Source organism: Uranotaenia lowii, chromosome 2 (assembly GCF_029784155.1).
Source record: "Uranotaenia lowii strain MFRU-FL chromosome 2, ASM2978415v1, whole genome shotgun sequence".
In the NCBI taxonomy this organism is placed as follows: Eukaryota; Metazoa; Arthropoda; class Insecta; order Diptera; family Culicidae; genus Uranotaenia; species Uranotaenia lowii.
Window position 1 is genome coordinate 239,385,651 of NC_073692.1, and position 18,040 is coordinate 239,403,690.

The following is an 18,040-nucleotide window of genomic DNA, read 5'->3' on the forward strand; positions in this document are numbered from 1 at the left end:
TTTGAATGTCGCCGACGCACTCTCAAGATTAATAGATAAAACACAAGTTGACGAACCTTTTGATGAGACAAGCGATAAACATTTACTTTATTCAATCAACGCTGGTGCTATGGATATTTCATGGCAAGACATCGAAAAAGCATCTGAACTAGATGAAATGTTAAAGGAGATTAGAAAAGCAATCATCAACGGCAAGTGGTCACCAAGCCTAGTTCATTTCCAAGCACATTCAAAAGAGTTTCGGACTGTTGGAGCAACTTTGTTCAGAAACGATAAGATCGTACTTCCGGAAAGACTGCGAACTTCTGCCCTGAATTCTGCTCATCAAGGCCATATTGGTAGCAATGCAATGAAACGGATAATGCGCGAATACTTCTGGTGGCCAAATATGAATAAGGCGATTGACGTCTTCGTGAAAAACTGTCAAACTTGTTTAATATTATCACGCAGAAATCCCCCGATTCCGTTGTCAAGCCGTGATTTCCCGGAAGGACCGTGGGAAATTCTTCAGGTCGACTTTTTGGCAGTAAAAGGTTTTGGCTACGGAGAACTTTTAATGGTTGTCGATACCTATTCACGATATTTGTGTGTTTTGGAAATGAGACAGACAGATGCAAAGTCTACTAATCGTGCTCTTTCCGAGATATTTCATCAATGGGGTCTACCACTTATTCTTCAAAGCGACAATGGCCCTCCTTTTCAAAGCGATGAGTTCAAGGAGTTTTGGCAGAGCAAAGGGGTAAAGGTACGAAAGTCGATCCCATTATGGCCACAGTCGAACGGTTCTGTAGAAAGGCAAAATCAAGGAGTGCTAAAGGCTTTAGCTGCTGCTAAGGATGAAGGAAGGTCTTGGAAAACTGCATTGTATGAATACGTCCATATTCATAACACAAGAAAACCTCACGCGAGACTAGGAATCACTCCATTCGAGCTATTAGTCGGATGGCAGTACCGTGGTGTATTTCCTTGTCTGTGGGATGCTAGAGAGAATAAAATCGACCTTCAAGAGATTCGTGATCGGGACGCAGTATCAAAATTAATCAGCAAGAAATACGCAGACTCTCGCAGAGGAGCTATTGAATCCGAAATAAAGGAAGGTGATACAGTGGTTGTGTTGGTCCCAAGAAAGTGTAAAACAGATCCTTCGTTTTCCAAAGAAAAGTATATCGTTTTAAAACGTATAGGTGCCAAGGTGGTAATTCGTAGCGATAGAGGTGTTCAATACGAACGAAACGTTCGAGACGTTAAAATGGTACAACCAGCAGCAATTGGCTTTGAAGATGATTCGTCGAACGGTAGTATTATCAACTCTAAATAAAGAATATTACAGATCTGTTAACATATGAATATTAATTTCTTTTAATTTCAGATTCAGAATACACAGGAGATAACGACGAAGTAACAATTCCAACTGACGAAAATTGTGGTACATCTAACGAAGATGAAGGCGTGCCATTTTTTACAAATGATGACGATATTACTGCGACCAACCCATCGTTAGCAGCACAGGGGAACTCGTCAACCCGACCAAGTAGGATCATTAAGAAGCCTGAAAGGTTTAAGAACATGTTTTTATACAACATTTTTCATTAGAGTAGGGGAGAAGGAAGATGTAGGGAAATAGATTGGTGATTGAAAATATTCCGAGCAAAAAATTAAATAAGTTGATAATTTAAATTCAGAGAATTCTTAGTAGCACTGGTGGGTAGTTTAATATGCAAAAAAGGAAAACATAAAAAGAGAACATAAACGGCTGAGGAAGAGGGATTGTCGTTAGCAGAAAGAGACAATTAACGGTACGAAAAACAGCGGTGAATGATTCGAAAAGGGAAATAAATCAGTTTGTACAACGTTGTTGAGAGGAACGGATGTGTTCTATTGTGAGATCCGAAAATCCAAATCTGTGAATTGAAAAATTGGTGGTGTGATAGTGAAATGGAGAGCGAAATTCACGACAGACACGTTTTAGACATTTGTCAATGAATCTCAATGGAATGCATAATGTTGTTTTAAAACATCATGATTTCTGCTTATAAAATCGACATAGGGAGTTTTTCGTTCAAATCATCTACCAAAACACGTTTTCGATATTAAAACAAACAATTTAATATATTTTTTGCAATTCTTACCTGGTGAATTGAACAAATACGTTGCACTTTACGAGTGGGAAAAAAATGTTTACTACGGAGCTCAATTTTTCGGCACTTAAAGTGAAATTTCTCTGATGTAAACAACAAATAAGTGCTGCCAGTACCTCAGCTCAGCGTGTTTTAATCTCAGAAATAAGTTTTAAGAATAAATGATATGAAAATTTTCAATACTTTCAGAGATATTTGAGTTTTTATTAGTGTTGTTTTAAAACAACACTATGCATTAAAGGGTTAAGAGTAGGGATACCATACGTATTCTTTTACGAGTGCATGTACTCTTTTTCGATCGAAAAATGAGCGTACTCTTCTTTTTGTGAAATTTTACCAAATGTACTCTTTTTTTTGTTGGAAGACATTTGATCCAAATAATCAACGTATTTCTTCCATTTTATTAAGTTGTTTCACATCTTATGTAAAAACTACAGAAACTTACAACAAATTACTTTAACAATTTGTTTCAATAAACATAGTGAACCTACATATAAGAGAAGCGACGTCTCAAACACAAAATTCCAATCGATACAAAAGAACTGTCAAAATCGATTCCAATCGATCCGAGCATTTTGTCGCAGAGCTTTTACCTTTCTTATTGAAAACTCAACCAAGGAAGCTACTGTGATTGTTGTTATAGTTCAAACAGATAATTTTAAAGCTGGTGATATGAATTTATGATTAGGTGCAATTTTTTTCAATGCTTTGGTGAATCGTGTTCCTAGTTAAAAAACTAACTGATTATTAACGAAATTCAAGTCATTCATACCGTTTATCGCGATCCTTCGGGCATCAAGTTCAATGTTGTTTTGTTGGATTGAAGGAGCGTTCACTTTAGAGCTTGAACATTGAGCCAGAAAACAGTGCTGAGGATTTTTTTGTCCAAGATTTCGGTGATGTGGCCACATATTTTATTTTAAGAGGGATCAGATGTCGCTTCTCTTATATGAAGGTTCACTAAATAAACATGCATTTTTAGTCGTTATAAATAGTGAGCGCCTTTGAGTATGCACACCGTTATTAACATGCACAAAATTTAGATATAGTACCGTAAACTGGGGGAACTTTGATCAGCAGGGTTACTTTGATCAAAATGAAATTTTTGCAGATAATCATCATTAACTAAGTATAAAGTTAAAATATTTGAAAACTGTTTACTACGTTTGAAAGCCTATAAATTGAGCTACAAATAAGCTTAATTTGGTTTTTATCAGGAGATTTTTTATATTACTTAAAATGCAATTTTAAAATCTTAAAATATCTTTTAGTTTAGTTTAAAAAAAAGAACATGGGGACAGTGCAAGGACTTAGGAAATTGCATAATGGTAAAAATTAATTTGCTTTTTAGGCCAAAAAATATTAAGAAATGTTTATAATTTTTGCCCCTAAATGTATGCAGCAACATTGTCCATCTTTTGAGTATATACGTTTTTGAAAGAAAACGTTGAAAAATTTAATTGAGTTCAAACAAAAAATTACTATTATCAATGTTTTGAGCCTTCTGTGCTAAATGGCATCAAAACAATAAATTTGAAGATGTTGAGATACGTAAAAACCATAGTGATAAAATTTACCCCGAAACTCGAGATCTGGGTTTGTAACAAACATTTAATTATAGCCACCAATGTCGTTTGAATTAACTGCAATCAATGAACATGTTTAATACTCCTCACCTGAGTAAGTGTTTTAAAGCTTTAAGGTATTACGAAAAAGCAATCCCTTGCAAAATATTCGAAAATGAATGAAAAAAAGTTATCAAAGTACCCCAGTTTACAGTACAAGAATTTTTTGAAAGAAAATTAGTTATTGTCATGTAAGTCACATAATCTCCAAGACATTAACAGTATTTGAAACAATTGAAATATCTCGATGCCACCTCAGATAGCACGAAATATGTACAGTATGCTTATCCGAGCCTACCTTGGATAAGCGGGGTTCTAGTGTACATCCTTTTGCATACCATGCGGGCGCAAAGCTCGATAAATATATGGATCTTGTGTCAACCTGATGGCTGGGATAACGCCATTGCTTAGAAAACTAGAGTTCGGATAAGCCTGATGGCTGGGATTTATTTGTTTTCTACCGTTTAAGGTTTCTACTGACTTTTTGATCTCAATGTACTCTTTTTGGTGTCGCGGGATATCGTATCCCTAGTTAAGAGTAAAAGCCTAAATAAATACAATGCCGTTGCAGAAAGAAAAGATCACTTTTTAAATATGCTGCATAAAATTAGGATGTGAGTGAAGATCCAATGAATAAATTCGCAAGTTAGACCTGTGATGTTCTTGGTGTAAGAAACTGTAGGGGAGAATGGGGATACTTGATCCCCTTTTCTTATCTTCATCATATCTTTTTGGGAAAATTTTGCAACTCGCCGTCATTTGCATTTTCGGACAGCATGGCAGTGACAGGTTGACTATATTTAGTTTCATTTCACAGTTTGTAAGTATCAGACAAAGAGCATTCTTAAAGTTTGTCTACTACCCTAAAGTCATTGCATAGTTTAAGGCACAATTTTCAAGTTTTTAGATAAATACAGCATTTTTAGTCCTTTTTAACAGATAGTTACTGGATAAAGAATTGTTATGGGACAGATATCAGTAATTTCATGATAACCAATGATTAAGATCCATTTAGAAGAAAAATGTATCTTTTTGGACTCTAGTGATACGGCAAAAAGATATCATCTTAACATTGAAACTCGTAAGCTGCATGTTCAATATTCCTCGGTCATATTAAAATCAAATTAGCAACATTTATCTTGTTTATCATTAAACACTATGTATAAACAAAGGCGATTTTTAGTGCATCATGTTCTGGGGCATTTTTTTGAAAAATTTGTTGCTCGCATGGTTTTATTTTGCTTTACTTGCTGGCATCCCTTTCGTCTTCTTTATAAGCACGCAGCCAAATTTGGCCGCGGTTTAATGCTGGCAGCGAATTTTCTTATTGGAATCCAGGTGAGCAAACAAAACTTAGCTGTCAATTTTTTTCATCCCAATCGAACAAAATAATCGACGTCAACGCGCAGCGAAAAAGCAATAAGGACTCGAAAGTTGTTTTCCATTTTCCGTAGTCTGCTCGATAGGAAACAAGTTCTATTTTTCGGTTCAAATCCATTTTTACTATTCCCTTTATTGCCATCGGTAAAATAAAGCTACAAAATTGGCTCGTCCTGTTGACTATCGGTACCCAGAAACGAGACCCGTTTTTGGGGGGCCATCGTATCAGCAACTTCCCCACCGTTCCCAACAACACCAACAGCAACCACCAACACATCATCACCAGCAGCCGCAACAGCATCATCATCACATCCAACAACACCACCATCACCATCAGCAGCTTCAGGATTATCGGGTTAGGATGAAAATCCACTTCCGGGAGCAGTACGGTTCGACCGGGGAGGAAATCCTCTACGTGACACCCGACAGTGAGTTTTGGCCTTTCCTAGCGCTGAGTTGTACAAAATTACAACCACCTTTAATATTTAATGATTTCTAATGAGAGCGTCTAGCTAGGCGTTTACGAGCTTGAATTGATCAAATATGTATAAGCGTACTAAATTTTTTCTTTCGTTTCTCTTGCATCTAGACCAGGACACGGTTGTCCGGGTGAACGTGAAAGGCGAACGACCGAAGCTCCGGAAGCGACTGAGTTTGAAGCGGTTCTTCCAGAATTTGTTCCTGCCCGTGGGATACCCGGATAGTGTTAGCAGCGACTATTTGGCCTACCAAAAGTGGGACACCGTTCAGGCGTTCTGCAGCACCATCAGTGGTAAGAGGACTTTGTGACCTTGGAATGTGTTTCACATTTGGATTTTCATGGATTTACCTTTAAGCTTTTTATTTATGCTTTCTGTCCACTATAAACCGTAACTTTGATTTATTTTATTGATTTTTTCAAAAATATTGCAGGGACTCTTACAACTCATGCAATTCTGAAAGGCGTCGGTGTCGGTAGCGATATCGTTAATCCGCTATCGGCCACCGTAACTTGGGTCCTCAAGGATGGTATGGGTCATTTGGGACGAATTCTGTTCGCTTGGTGGAAAGGGTGAGTTTTTATGAAAAATGTTTAAGTAAATAGTAAACCATCATTTCAATCTCTGTTTTTTTTCAGAACGGAACTGGACATCGATTCCAAAAAATGGCGCATCCGGGCAGATATCCTGAACGACGTGGCCATGGGAATCGATCTTTTTGTACTGCCATATTATCCGAAGCTTTCGACGTTCATTTTGTGTGCGACCACCACGATGAAAGCAATCGTCGGAGTTGCTGGTGGGGCTACGAGATCAGCCCTTACCCAGCACCATGCCATCCGTGGCAATCTAGCCGATGTTTCCTCAAAGGATTCCGCCCAAGAAACGTGTGTCAATTTGATCGCTTCTTTTGTTGGTTTATTTTTGCTTACGCACGTGCAAAATCAAAGGTAAATGATGATTTCCTTTTAAAAAAAGCTCAACTTGTGTAAAACGTTTTTCAAATTTTCAGGGTCGTGTACGGATTGTTTCTTTTTGTGACACTCCTGCATATATACGCGAATATAAAAGCGGTCAAATCGGTTTGCTTACGTACATTCAACGAAGCTCGTTACCTGATTGCTCTTGAGGAATACTTCAAATCCGGGGCAATGCTTTCTCCAGTCCAGGTGAATCGAATGGAGCGAGTTACTGTTGGCCAAACGGTTTCTTTAACGGCACGGGTCAAGATAGGCTGCTCGGCCAGGGAGCTAGCCCAATACTATCGGAATTGTTACGATCTAGAGAATTTAATAGCCTGTTTCGATTCGCGAGAAAAGTTTTTAATAGCCGAAACAAGAAATTACGTCGGAGTTTATTTGCATTTCTCGGTTAAGCCGCTGGACGTCATCAAGTCGTACTTTTACGTAGCATCCTATTTGCAGGATAAGAGCCAACTACGGGATCGTTACTGGGAGATTCAGAACAAGTGGAATGAGTTTTTGAATTTGGCTCAATGCGAAGGCTGGAACTTTCAAGCCCATTTACTCAAGACTGACGAGTATCGTTTGGATTGGAGGATGTAAGTAACAACCTTTATTTAATACCAATAATTAAAATTATTATCAGCTAACTGAGACTTGAGGCACCACAAGAGCGTAATCTAACGAAAGTTTTAATCCCATAGAATCGTTTAACAACTCTAGAAAGTATCAGTAGTTTATAGATCAATCAAATCACAAGATGAAGAGCAATTATTAAAACAAGTTTCTCTCAACAAACCTTCCAATTTTAAAGACAACTAAACAAAATCGAAAAAAGCAAATACAAAACTATAAAAGCGACATTGAGGGTGCCAAAGAAGCAATCTAGTCTCAATTATATACCAGAAGTTTTAAGGAAAGACAACCACAAGTCGAAACAACTGTGCATTTTGGACCAAATCGCTACCGTGGCTCGTTCGTATTAGAACATTAAGCAAAAGCTTTCGGGTTTTACTGAACCACATAAACTAAACATTTCTTTTAAGAGTTATAAAAGTTTAAAAACAATGTATTGCTGTTAATGCAAATTAACAAAATAACTACCGACATCGAACGTTCTTTTTTAAGTTCAGAATTTTACGTACCGTACGTATCGATTGAACTCACCACGACTTTTAGGGAATATCACTTACCAGTTTTAAACAGATGTATAATATAGACAAACAGCACTCTCTATACCAGGAAACTTAAAACCAAAAACAAACAAAACAAAAGTAACGAAACACATCCTAGAATCACAAATATAGAAGCTCTATTTTTCTACACATTCCAAGTGTTAGTGAGAGGGACGGTTGTTTTTAGTTCCGGACTAACCGGAACAAAAGCCTCCCAGTACTGTAATTTACGATAGGATCTTTACAGCTTACTTGAAAATTTATCCAGCTACAAAAACAAGGCCGTTCAACACACAATTTAATATTTTTAAATAAGTTCGAAGTAATTTGCGATTGATATAAGTTTATGATGATTTTTCTCCCCTTAAATGTATGTTTGAAATTTAGTCAATTTCTAGCAACACTTTGATAATTTGTTGATGCATTCGCATTTTTCTTTGTAGAATTTTAAAATATTAGTATTTTTCTTTTACTAGAAACGTTAAATATGAAAATCATATCACAAAAGATATTAAACAATGATATTAAATAGGATTGAGTTGCACAAACGGCAGACAGTTTTTTTTTTTAATTTTTTCGGTTTAAAATTTAGAAGTTTTATTCCGATATGCAAATTTTCGATTTAATGAGCATTGTCGTTTGGTTTTTGATAACACGCCATGAAGAAATATATGATAGACACGTAAAAAAAAAACAAACAAACACAAGATAAATAAAGGTAGAATGTCAATCTCTAGGATAGCGTTAGGATAAAAGGTAAAAATTTGCTTGTTTCCAAAACCCCGCTACATTGGGGTCATTTTGCAATTTTATTGACTAGACAAGAGTATGTTCAAACACATTTGTCAATTTTTTGCGTTTATAACGTAAATTTTGATCGCTTAGAAACGTTTTTATCACCGCAATGGCTCACGTTTTGTATCAATAGGACTAAAAGAAACTTTTCCTTGCATGGCGAGTCTATCTACAGAGTACGACCTTAATAGCTCGTATTCAATCCACTTCGCTCTTACAAGCTACGTTTATCCTTGTATTGCACCAGTGTTGAAAAGCTATCTGCATTGCACCATGTCTTGTAGGGGTTGCTATCACAGACCATACACCAACTGGGCTGTTTTCTCTACCGATATCCTCAAAATTGGTACCCTTCCTGTTTGGTCAGCTCAATAATACGAAGCTTTCAATGTTGCAATATGAAAGTTAGAGGAAAAAATCAATTTTTTGCTTATTTAAATATATTTCCAAAAGCAATCCTACAGTTACTCCGGCTTTCCGCCGGTTTGCGACAAATGCTTAACAATGTCCACCCAATCCCAGCCCCTGGGACGATTGCCCTTGTTATCGACTCGGTCCCACTGTTTCCGTTTTTGTGCCTTGGTGAGATGTTCTTTCTTCTGTCCTCCACCTGCGCCAGTTCCTCCACCGGTTCGGTTCCCCCGTTCGTCACCCTCGGCGTCGGAGGAATTTTCATCGTCATCGGCTCCCGGTTCTCCATCTGGATGACCGGTACCGATGATTTGCTGATCATTGTCAGCATTGCAGTTCTCGTCCACCAGCAGATCCTCCACCTTGTCTTTAAGGCACTCGAACAGAGTGTAGGTCATGCCGCAGCCCAGCCACTGGTCACCTTCCTCTTTTAGCATTGCGATTATCCGATCCTTTACGGTGCGGGAACTGAAATTAATAGTTGGCATTTTAATTATTTTTATTAAAACACTAAGTTTGATTGAATGTTAACTGACGTTGAGAAACAAGTTGTTGAACTTCTCAAATGTACCTATGTTCTCTTGTGAAGTGTTGCTTGACCATACTTACATATTCCTGTTGTAAAACGTATCCATATTAATAGTTGGAAGCTCGTTGGGATAATTTTCATGCCAACTTATTTCTAGCAGGAATGACTTTTTCTCATCGTCCTCGCCGTACTGTATATAAGAAAAAGCTTATTATATTCTATGTAAAAATTATATAAATTTAATTTGTGGGATTTTATACGATTGATGATAAAACTTAACAATCTTTATTCACGTAAAACATAACACTTGAACATCTGACAACTCTACTGTTACATTTTTCCCATTCATTGGGATTTTCGATACTATGTTTTTTAACTTTCGAGCATTCATTCAACAAATTTCCCTTTTTCTCCCAATGACCTTTCCCGTATAATAAAATTTACCTTATATTGATAAGTTTCAGCGTTGATCTGTTTGAAGGAACTGTCGCCCTCGTAGATGGAAATTAGCGCCTCCCTCTCATCCGTTTGCATTTCCTTCGTTTCGGACATTTTTAACCGGTATACTTAGAAGTGAGTAAAATTAGTAAAACTACTACCAGTCGATTATCTAAGCTTAATGGGACAAAATTACAATCAGATCAGTAATATTTGCTCGCGATCCTGAGCCGTGTGCTGAATATGACTGCTGTTGTCCGAGTACGTAACCAAAACAAACTTGTTTTCCTTTTTTGACAAGTCGTTTATGTATGCTGTCAGATTCTTTTATAATAGCAATGTTGCCATGTTGAAATATTCTAAATCTGCTGAAAATCGTCTTGAATTTAAACTTATTCAACGTTAGCAATCGACCATGTGCTCGCTCGGCTAAAATCCAGATCCCGGCAACGTTACACGATTTGTCTATGTATCGTGTGACCAACATCTTTTGAATATTAAAGAAGGTTGTTGCTTGGACGAAGGTTTATTTAGGACTAACTTAGTAATACTAGGAACATGGTTTTATAATAGGAGGACTAAAGCAACTGCTACTTAGATTTCATCTTCAACACCCCCTCTCAGTTGCTTAATTCTTATATAAATTGCTTGGAAACTTGAAAAAAAAAGGCCACACTTTGTTCTTTGAAACCCACACCTTTCACAGTAGAAATCTGCGTTCATTTTGAATTTCCTTTTGCGCCATTTGGGCTTCTCCGAAATCCAGCCTTGATACTTTTTCGATACATTGAAATCTTCAGAAAATGCTCGCTTCCGATCTGATTGACCACCACTATCAATCCAGAACTCAGCAACCTGGGGAATAAGGTTCATGCACTTCCGACCACTGTGCCTCGAACTAGTCCCGTTCTGGGAGTTACTTCTTTCAATTCGCAGTGGAAGTATCACAACGCCCTCTCCGGAATCGCCTGCCTTGGTTGACTTCGCCATCAATACTTTTTCATTACTTGATTTCACATTCTCATTCAAAGTTGTTGTTTTTCCACCGGAACCAACCGGAATCTCCAAAACAGCACCTTCCCCCTCTGACTAATGTACTCGAGGAAACGTTACTGGTGAATCAGCAAGTCGACGAGGCCACAAGTTCATCTCAGACATGCACTTCGCTCGTGTTGCTAACGTTGCACTCTTTTCAACTTCCATTGAAAGGTAGAAAAGATTTCCTTTCATCTCCGCCTCTCCAATGGTTTTTCCAAACTTTCTCAAAATCGCCCGATCTCGTTTGAACTCCACATCGACGCCAACCTTGAGTAAAGCTGCTACCGACAGAATATTAAACTGCAGGCTTGGCACGAACAGAACCTTGCTTATCTTCAATATCAATGGTCCATTTTCCATCAACGACTTTCCCTTAACGATTCCTTCTTTAACTCCTTTCAAGCTTTCTCTGTTTTTCGCACTATCGATCATAACGGGAGTGGTCAACTTGACACAAGATATGAAGAATTTTTCATCTTTCAACATGTGTCTGCTAGCTCCTGAGTCGAGGATCCATTCCATCTTGGGTTTTGCTGCCGTTCGCGATTCACTCCGGCTAACAAGGGCTACCTCTCGATCAATACGAACACCTGCCGTTTGCGCACTAACATGGTCCTCACTCATTTTCAGACAATCAGCTTTCTTGTGCCCAAAAGCTCCACACCCGTAACATTTTCCTGGAAACTTCGATTTCCTTCCAGATTCGTTCTTAAATCTTGCCGCAAACACCATACCTCCAGATTCACTGCTGATGTCGGTATTTCTTCCTGACCGCTTACGTTCTTCCGCCAGTAAACGTGCCTTTACGAGATCCAAGTTGATCTCCTCATCTGCCAGATTTTCCATTGCCGTTGTAACTGTGTCGTATGAACTAGGCAACGAAATAAACAGTTGACTCACTTGATCGAGTTCCGGCACTGTTGCCCCGGCTTCCTTCAGTTGCCGCATCAGTTCATCAAAACGCCGGAAATGGTCCGTCAGCGCAGTTCCTTCGTCCATCCTCAGCAACGCCAGGGATCTACGAATATACGTTTGAGACGCAAATCCCTTCTTGGAAAACGTGTCACACAGGAACCTCCACATAGCCTTTGCCGTTGGCTTTTCTCGGACGTATTCCAAGTGACTGTCCGCAACGTAGGTGACGAGCAACGCCTTCGCCTTGTCGTCTTTCTCGATGAAAGCTTTCTTGACCTCCCGAGTCGCCGTTTCCGCTGGAACATTAGCCGTAAGAACATCCTTGACGCCATGAGCTGCCAGTTGCGTTTCGACGCGGAATTTCCACGTATCAAATCCTTCCCCCGCAAACTGAACGATTCCAGCCTTCTTCGCACTGGTGATCATCCTGGTGAGGAAAGGTACAACTCCTAACGGGTTTCGGGAAAATTTTCACGAGCTGTTATTCTGTCGTCCTGGTTACGTAGCTGGGACCATAACCTAAAGAAGGTTGTTGCTTGGACGAAGGTTTATTTAGGACTAACTTAGTAATACTAGGAACATGGTTTTATAATAGGAGGACTAAAGCAACTGCTACTTAGATTTCATCTTCAACAAATATGTTCTCGTGAATCTTCTTTTTAAGCTTTTTTTTCCTCAGATTTAATCTTTTTTTACCTTGAGAGCATAGGAGATGAAAGCTTAAATCTGAGGAAAAAAGCTTAAATCTTTCAAAAAGGGGGAAAATGGGAAATCTGAGAGATGTGCTCCACACAGTTTGAATTAACATTGCCGAGATGTGCTAAAATCCCAAGTCGATGGGTGGTGGTAAAAGAAAAACAACAGAGAGATCAACAGTGAACAAATAACACATACATAATGCAAGATACACATGGAGTATCGATAGAAGATTCAGCGGTCGACTGACGGAGCTCGACATGTACGCATATTGGACCTTATTTCGTCACACCGTTGTAATTAAGCGGAAATTGCGGGTTCAATTGTCCTTTCCAGTGAGCCGTTGTATTGTCATTGAAGTTGCGAAATCCGAAGTTTTCGCGCTGGTGATCGGCAACCTTGCCAACTAGCGACGTTGTGAAATATCATTACTGGCAACGCTTTTGTAAAGTAATAACCAGCGTGCATATACAGCTACGGGTGGTTGCATATTGAGCAACAGTAGGCAAGGAGTACCAAAAGTTTCTCATTGGTGGGGGGTGGAGACGGAGCGCTTTTTGACAGCGAATTGTTCGCCTACCATGCCTATGATTACGATTGCCTGTCACAAGATGGACGATTCCTTGTAGGGGGAAAGTTCATGATATGCGTCACGACGGTAAAACGCGCCACTTGGAAATACATAATATGCTTGTGTTTAATGCATGAAAAACATCACTAATCTATAAATAATTGATCGATCAATCAAGGCATATTTAAATTTTGTTCCTAAATGTAGTAAAATTAATTTAAAAAATAAAATAAAGTTTAACCTTGTTTTGATGTAAAATGCAGCAGATTTTCAGTAAGGTTTTACTATGGTTAAGAACAGCAAAATAATAAATGTTTTGTGCAGAATGAGATTAAAATTTTATAAATTTGGATTTATGATTGCGCCTATTCACGCAGAGTAAACTTGAATTTTGGAACGAATTAAACCTGACTTTGATTCAAAACATTCATTTTTTTGAATCCAGCTCCTGTTTTCTTTGAATCAATGAATTATAGTTTTGATTGAAAAGAATAATTTTTGAAAGAAAAAATAATTTTTTTGAATTGAATAACTTTGGACTTTGATTTCAAACAAATTTTTTGATTCAAAAGAAATTTGTTCAATTGCATATTTCTTTAGAAACAAAGTACATTTTCTTTCAACCGAAGAAAAATGTTTTAAACTGAAAAGAATAATTTTTTGAAACAAAAACTTCAAAATTAGAAGATATTTTGCATTGACTTGCAAGAAGAACAGAAAACCGAAAAATCGAATAAAGTTCGGCCGCTCGTTTTAAAAATCAAACCAGTGAATCGGAGTAAGCTATAAATAAGGAGGATTCAGGATGCAAAATGGTAAGTGTAAGTTAATAAATACTGAATATTTAAGTGAATTCAAGATTTTCTAAAACGCTTGTATAGTTACAGGACCACGGCCGATGGATAGATTTCTAAGTCTCTCGAACATGGAGAAAGCTGCGCAAAGTAACACCTCCCCAAATCCCGCGGTCGTATTTTTTCGGCCCAATCTTCAACGGCAATCACCAGTCGGACCAGCCAGCAGCTGGAGTGGCTTTCGGAAGTTTATTGACCGACCCACGGAGAATGCGAAACTTTGTCAACGATATCAAGGACCCTACTCGGTTATAGTGAACCAGTGTTTTATGTGTTTGTGAATAAAAAAGAATTTAAGTACTAAAATTGTATCTTTTTATTATTCAAACTCCTAATAGGAACTTCGAAACAACAAGGTAAAAATCTTCCAATTGGAATAAATGGAAAATGGTTCAATGAATAAATGCTGTTAAATCTATATCTAAATTACCTTTGAGCAAAGATAATAACTTTAAATCAAATGAAACTGGTTTTTGTATCTAAGCATTAATATTTTGAATCTAAGATTTTTCAAAAGAAAAAATCTTTGAAACAGAGGAAAATGCATTTGAACCAAAGGATTTTTTATTTATACCAAAACCAAAGGAAAAAATCCTTTGTTTTTGCGGCACTTTCCTTTGAAATAAAAATTTTTTGGTATAAGAACACACCCGAAGTTGTACACGTCCTGATAATAACTTGTCGCCAGTGCCCTTTGACGGAAAAGAATAGTAGGACCACTAGAAAGATTAGTAGGAATTCTACTAGCCGCCTACTAGCCATCCCTTTGTTTTCTAGTGGAAAATGGCCCAACCGATACAGTAGAAATGACATTCCCGATTCATAATGACAGCTCTCGCACACATGTATGTACCACGTGAGTCTGCCTTGGTGTGAGTGCACACACACACGCACACTAATGCAACCTGGCCATTGTTGCCTTTTTTTTAAATTGATTTAAAAAAGGAAATATACAGGAAATGAATTTAGAATTTCAGCTTTGAATTATATTTTTATTTCGAAATTGAAATTATTGAAGGATGCCAGGATGTCCTGTAATCACCATTGATTGATAACGTTATTTTTTACGTCACGGTGCACGTTTCGTCTGCGAAGAATCCGAAAGTAAAGCTGAAACAAAATTTACTGAATTTACTACTTTGAGCGAGAACTGATTTTAAGCAATTTACCTTGAATTTTCGTACATTCCGGAAGGAGTCGTGGCGAGAACTTTGGTGTCCTTCTCCTGCCGCATTTCTTAAAAAGGCCATAGGCCAGTCCGTCTCGATCCTAAAACAAAAAAAAAACAATAAATTAACTATCGAAACTGGCATTAATATTTGAACAACTTACCATTTTTCGATGGTCACATCTAACCAGCTGCAGTAATAGTAGCAAAATGGCCGTGGAGAAAAGTCGTTAAAATGTTGTACAGGTGGAGGATTTTCTTTTTTGTATAATATGCACACTAATGAATCTGTATATGTGCAATCGGTTCTATCAACTGATTTGACCTATGCACGTTGAGATTTTAGACCTCAATTTTTAACATCGAACGCAACCCTACGCGCGAAATTTTCGGCTCAACAATGATCCGCACTGATTGGGTGAGTGTCGCCAGTAAATGTCGCCAGCGCTCATTGACGATAACTCCGGTTTGGGGATTCAGCGACAATATCTTTTACGAGAAATTAACGTATAAAGATTAAAACACTTTATGTCTAGTATTACCGAAACGAGGAGTTCATTCTCGGTGAGTTTCGGGAACTCGAAACACTTATACTGCTCACCAGTCACTAGGGACGGGTTTTGGATCGAAACATTACATTTGTGACATTACCCCGAGGACGTCGCTTGGCTTGCTGAATCCACCACAGCGATCCATGGGATGCAGGAGGAATGACCGAATGGTATGCAAATTCTTGACGGCTTCGCATTCACCCTTTAAAGCGGGCCACAGACTACACAACATTTGTACAAATGCGATGAAATTTTGTCGCTGTAAACACGATTTGCATAGTGTATGGCACTGCTTGGATGAGGGCCCAAACGGTTGGAGTAAAATCGGTCGGGATCGAAATATTTTGTAAAAACCATCCTCCCAGCCGGAGTGGAGATGGTTTTTTTTTTGCTGTTGCTGTTTTCGCCAGCAATCGTTTGTGTTCGCGTGAAAATGTTTGTATAGTGTGTGGGCGAGCATAGATCAAACAAATCATCGAATTTGTACAGGCCATTTGTGTAGTCTATGGCCCGCTTAACTTATATTCCGACAACAACGTGTGTGAAGTTTCTTATTGGAATTTTGAATTAATTCAGAATAAATGTAAAGTATGTATCTATCATCTACCTGGATCGAGGGTCTCGTTTGAGTCTCTTGATAATTGATTTAAAGGCGAGAAAAATTAAACACTTTTTATGAACGCGTCCAAAAATTGAACACCTCTATTTTGTGCTGCCAGTGATATGCTGTCAAATCGTTTGACCGCGGTCGCGCGCAATTTTGTCTTGGAGCTTTTTTTTATTTTGAATCTGGTCTCGCGGAAAACAAAAATTTGTCCACAAAGTTTTGTCACAAATCTAACCGATCTTCGCAATGGAACCGGACGAGTTAGAATTCATTGGCGAAAACGCCACCATCGGAGTAATACCCAGCTTTAACCACGATCCTATCTATCTTATTTCGGGAGCCATTGGACCGTTTCGAGGAGGCCATCCGTTGCATGTTCCCCTGTGGTTTGCAATCCATCTGAGGCAACAGCAAAAGTGTCGAATCGTACCACCGGAGTGGATGGACGTCCAATTGCTCGAAGACATGAAGGAGGAGGAGAAACGATCCAGGTAGATGATAGATATTTTAGTTTTTGAATCATAGATCGTACTATTTCAATTAAAAATTCCAATGACAAACTTCACACAAGTTGTTGGAATATAAGTTACATGCTAGAAATCCCCTTACTTCTTCGAAGCCGCATAAACATAACACTCGAACTTCGATCCATTTTAGACATTTTACCCGGATGCCCAGCGAACACTACATGGTGGAAGCTAAATTGGTCCTCAACACAGCACCGGAAGACGTGCCGCAGTCGGATGAGATAAAAACGCTCATCAAAGACATTTGGGATATCCGGTGTGCGAAGCTTAGGACCACGACCGACATTTTCCTGAAGGGTGAAGGCGAAGCGGTTAAACTGGACAACGTAACCATGGTTGAATTGCATACCATTCGGCCATTCCTTCCGCATTCCATGGACCTACTGTGGCGGATTCAGCAATCCAGGCGAGGTCCTCGGGGTAATGTTTCAATCCAAAACCAGTCGCTGATGATGAGCAGTATGAGTGCTTCGAATTCCCGAAACTCACAGGGAATGAATTCCTCGTCTCGGTAATACTAGATATTAGTGTTTTAATTTTTATCCGTTAAAATATAATTTTTTGTTCGTAAAAAGTTTGTATTAAATTTATGAAAGTTATTTTCTGATTCCGAAAAGTGGAAAAAGTACTTTAAGTAGAGAATTCTTAGCACACGTTTTTGTGTGCTAAGAATTCTCGACCCACCTTGTTCATACAAATTCCATGTAGTTACCGAACTACGCGCCTGGATGATATGCAAATGCAGAGCCTAAGGATAGGGTGTTCATTGTTATTCGTAATTCGAGGTTTCACTTAGTACGAGGTGGTTCTTCCCCTTGACGGACTCGGATTAGCGGGGATCTACTGTAATTCGCAAAATTCAGGCGAATAGCGGAAACATGAAAATTATTCCTGAGACCTACAAGATATGACACCCAGAGGTGCCAGGTGGTATTGTCAAAAATCAGGACACCATGGTAAAAAAATCAGGAATTTTCAGGATACCACTAGCTTTCCTCCCAGGGCTTTTTCCTGCTCACACATAAAAAACGAAAAATCGGACTGTCTTTCAATCGACAGTCTATTCGGCCTCTCCCTTTCTTCACTTGACCGGTTCGTAAAAAGAAAATCTTGCCCCTAGAGCTTAATCATTTAAAATCGTTCATATAGCTTTTTGAGGGTAATAAAATCGTTGGAATCTT

At 38.4% G+C, this 18,040-nt stretch overlaps 3 protein-coding genes and 1 long non-coding RNA gene across 4 annotated transcripts; 2 read left to right on the forward strand and 2 right to left on the reverse strand.

Annotated features, from left to right (window-relative positions):
• Positions 1 to 5,151: 5,151 nt before the first annotated feature.
• LOC129749168 (RUS family member 1) lies at positions 5,152 to 8,664 on the forward strand. Its single transcript, XM_055744083.1, has 5 exons — positions 5,152 to 5,571; positions 5,733 to 5,915; positions 6,056 to 6,194; positions 6,261 to 6,572; positions 6,635 to 8,664. Exons 1-5 carry the CDS (start codon positions 5,505 to 5,507, stop codon positions 7,185 to 7,187), a joined length of 1,254 nt encoding a protein of 417 aa, XP_055600058.1. The 5' UTR covers positions 5,152 to 5,504; the 3' UTR covers positions 7,188 to 8,664.
• A 308-nt stretch (positions 8,665 to 8,972) lies between these two features.
• LOC129749169 (RWD domain-containing protein 4) lies at positions 8,973 to 10,192 on the reverse strand. Its single transcript, XM_055744084.1, has 3 exons — positions 9,939 to 10,192; positions 9,575 to 9,684; positions 8,973 to 9,433 (listed from the first exon to the last, which is right to left on the reverse strand). Exons 1-3 carry the CDS (start codon positions 10,044 to 10,046, stop codon positions 9,019 to 9,021), a joined length of 633 nt encoding a protein of 210 aa, XP_055600059.1. The 5' UTR covers positions 10,047 to 10,192; the 3' UTR covers positions 8,973 to 9,018.
• A 4,799-nt stretch (positions 10,193 to 14,991) lies between these two features.
• Positions 14,992 to 15,378, reverse strand: LOC129749171 (uncharacterized). Its single transcript, XR_008737941.1, has 3 exons — positions 15,339 to 15,378; positions 15,176 to 15,275; positions 14,992 to 15,116 (listed from the first exon to the last, which is right to left on the reverse strand). It is a non-coding gene; the product is annotated as an uncharacterized LOC129749171 (long non-coding RNA).
• A 1,086-nt stretch (positions 15,379 to 16,464) lies between these two features.
• LOC129749170 (probable DNA replication complex GINS protein PSF2) lies at positions 16,465 to 17,396 on the forward strand. Its single transcript, XM_055744085.1, has 2 exons — positions 16,465 to 16,823; positions 16,990 to 17,396. Exons 1-2 carry the CDS (start codon positions 16,579 to 16,581, stop codon positions 17,372 to 17,374), a joined length of 630 nt encoding a protein of 209 aa, XP_055600060.1. The 5' UTR covers positions 16,465 to 16,578; the 3' UTR covers positions 17,375 to 17,396.
• Positions 17,397 to 18,040: the final 644 nt, after the last annotated feature.

What these genes read in the sequence shown, in the direction of transcription:
- LOC129749169 (XM_055744084.1), bottom strand. Translation starts at nt 10,046, where the DNA reads ATGTCCGAAACGAAGGAAATGCAAACGGATGAGAGGGAGGCGCTAATT. An exon ending in CTGAAACTTATCAATATAAG is followed by an intron (nt 9,685 to 9,938) that starts GTAAATTTTATT and finishes TCTTATATACAG; the next exon opens with TACGGCGAGGACGATGAGAA. An exon ending in ACGTTTTACAACAGGAATAT is followed by an intron (nt 9,434 to 9,574) that starts GTAAGTATGGTC and finishes TATTAATTTCAG; the next exon opens with TTCCCGCACCGTAAAGGATC.
- LOC129749170 (XM_055744085.1), top strand. Translation starts at nt 16,579, where the DNA reads ATGGAACCGGACGAGTTAGAATTCATTGGCGAAAACGCCACCATCGGA. An exon ending in GAGGAGGAGAAACGATCCAG is followed by an intron (nt 16,824 to 16,989) that starts GTAGATGATAGA and finishes GATCCATTTTAG; the next exon opens with ACATTTTACCCGGATGCCCA.
- LOC129749168 (XM_055744083.1), top strand. Translation starts at nt 5,505, where the DNA reads ATGAAAATCCACTTCCGGGAGCAGTACGGTTCGACCGGGGAGGAAATC. An exon ending in CCTCTACGTGACACCCGACA is followed by an intron (nt 5,572 to 5,732) that starts GTGAGTTTTGGC and finishes TCTTGCATCTAG; the next exon opens with ACCAGGACACGGTTGTCCGG. An exon ending in GTTCTGCAGCACCATCAGTG is followed by an intron (nt 5,916 to 6,055) that starts GTAAGAGGACTT and finishes AAAATATTGCAG; the next exon opens with GGACTCTTACAACTCATGCA.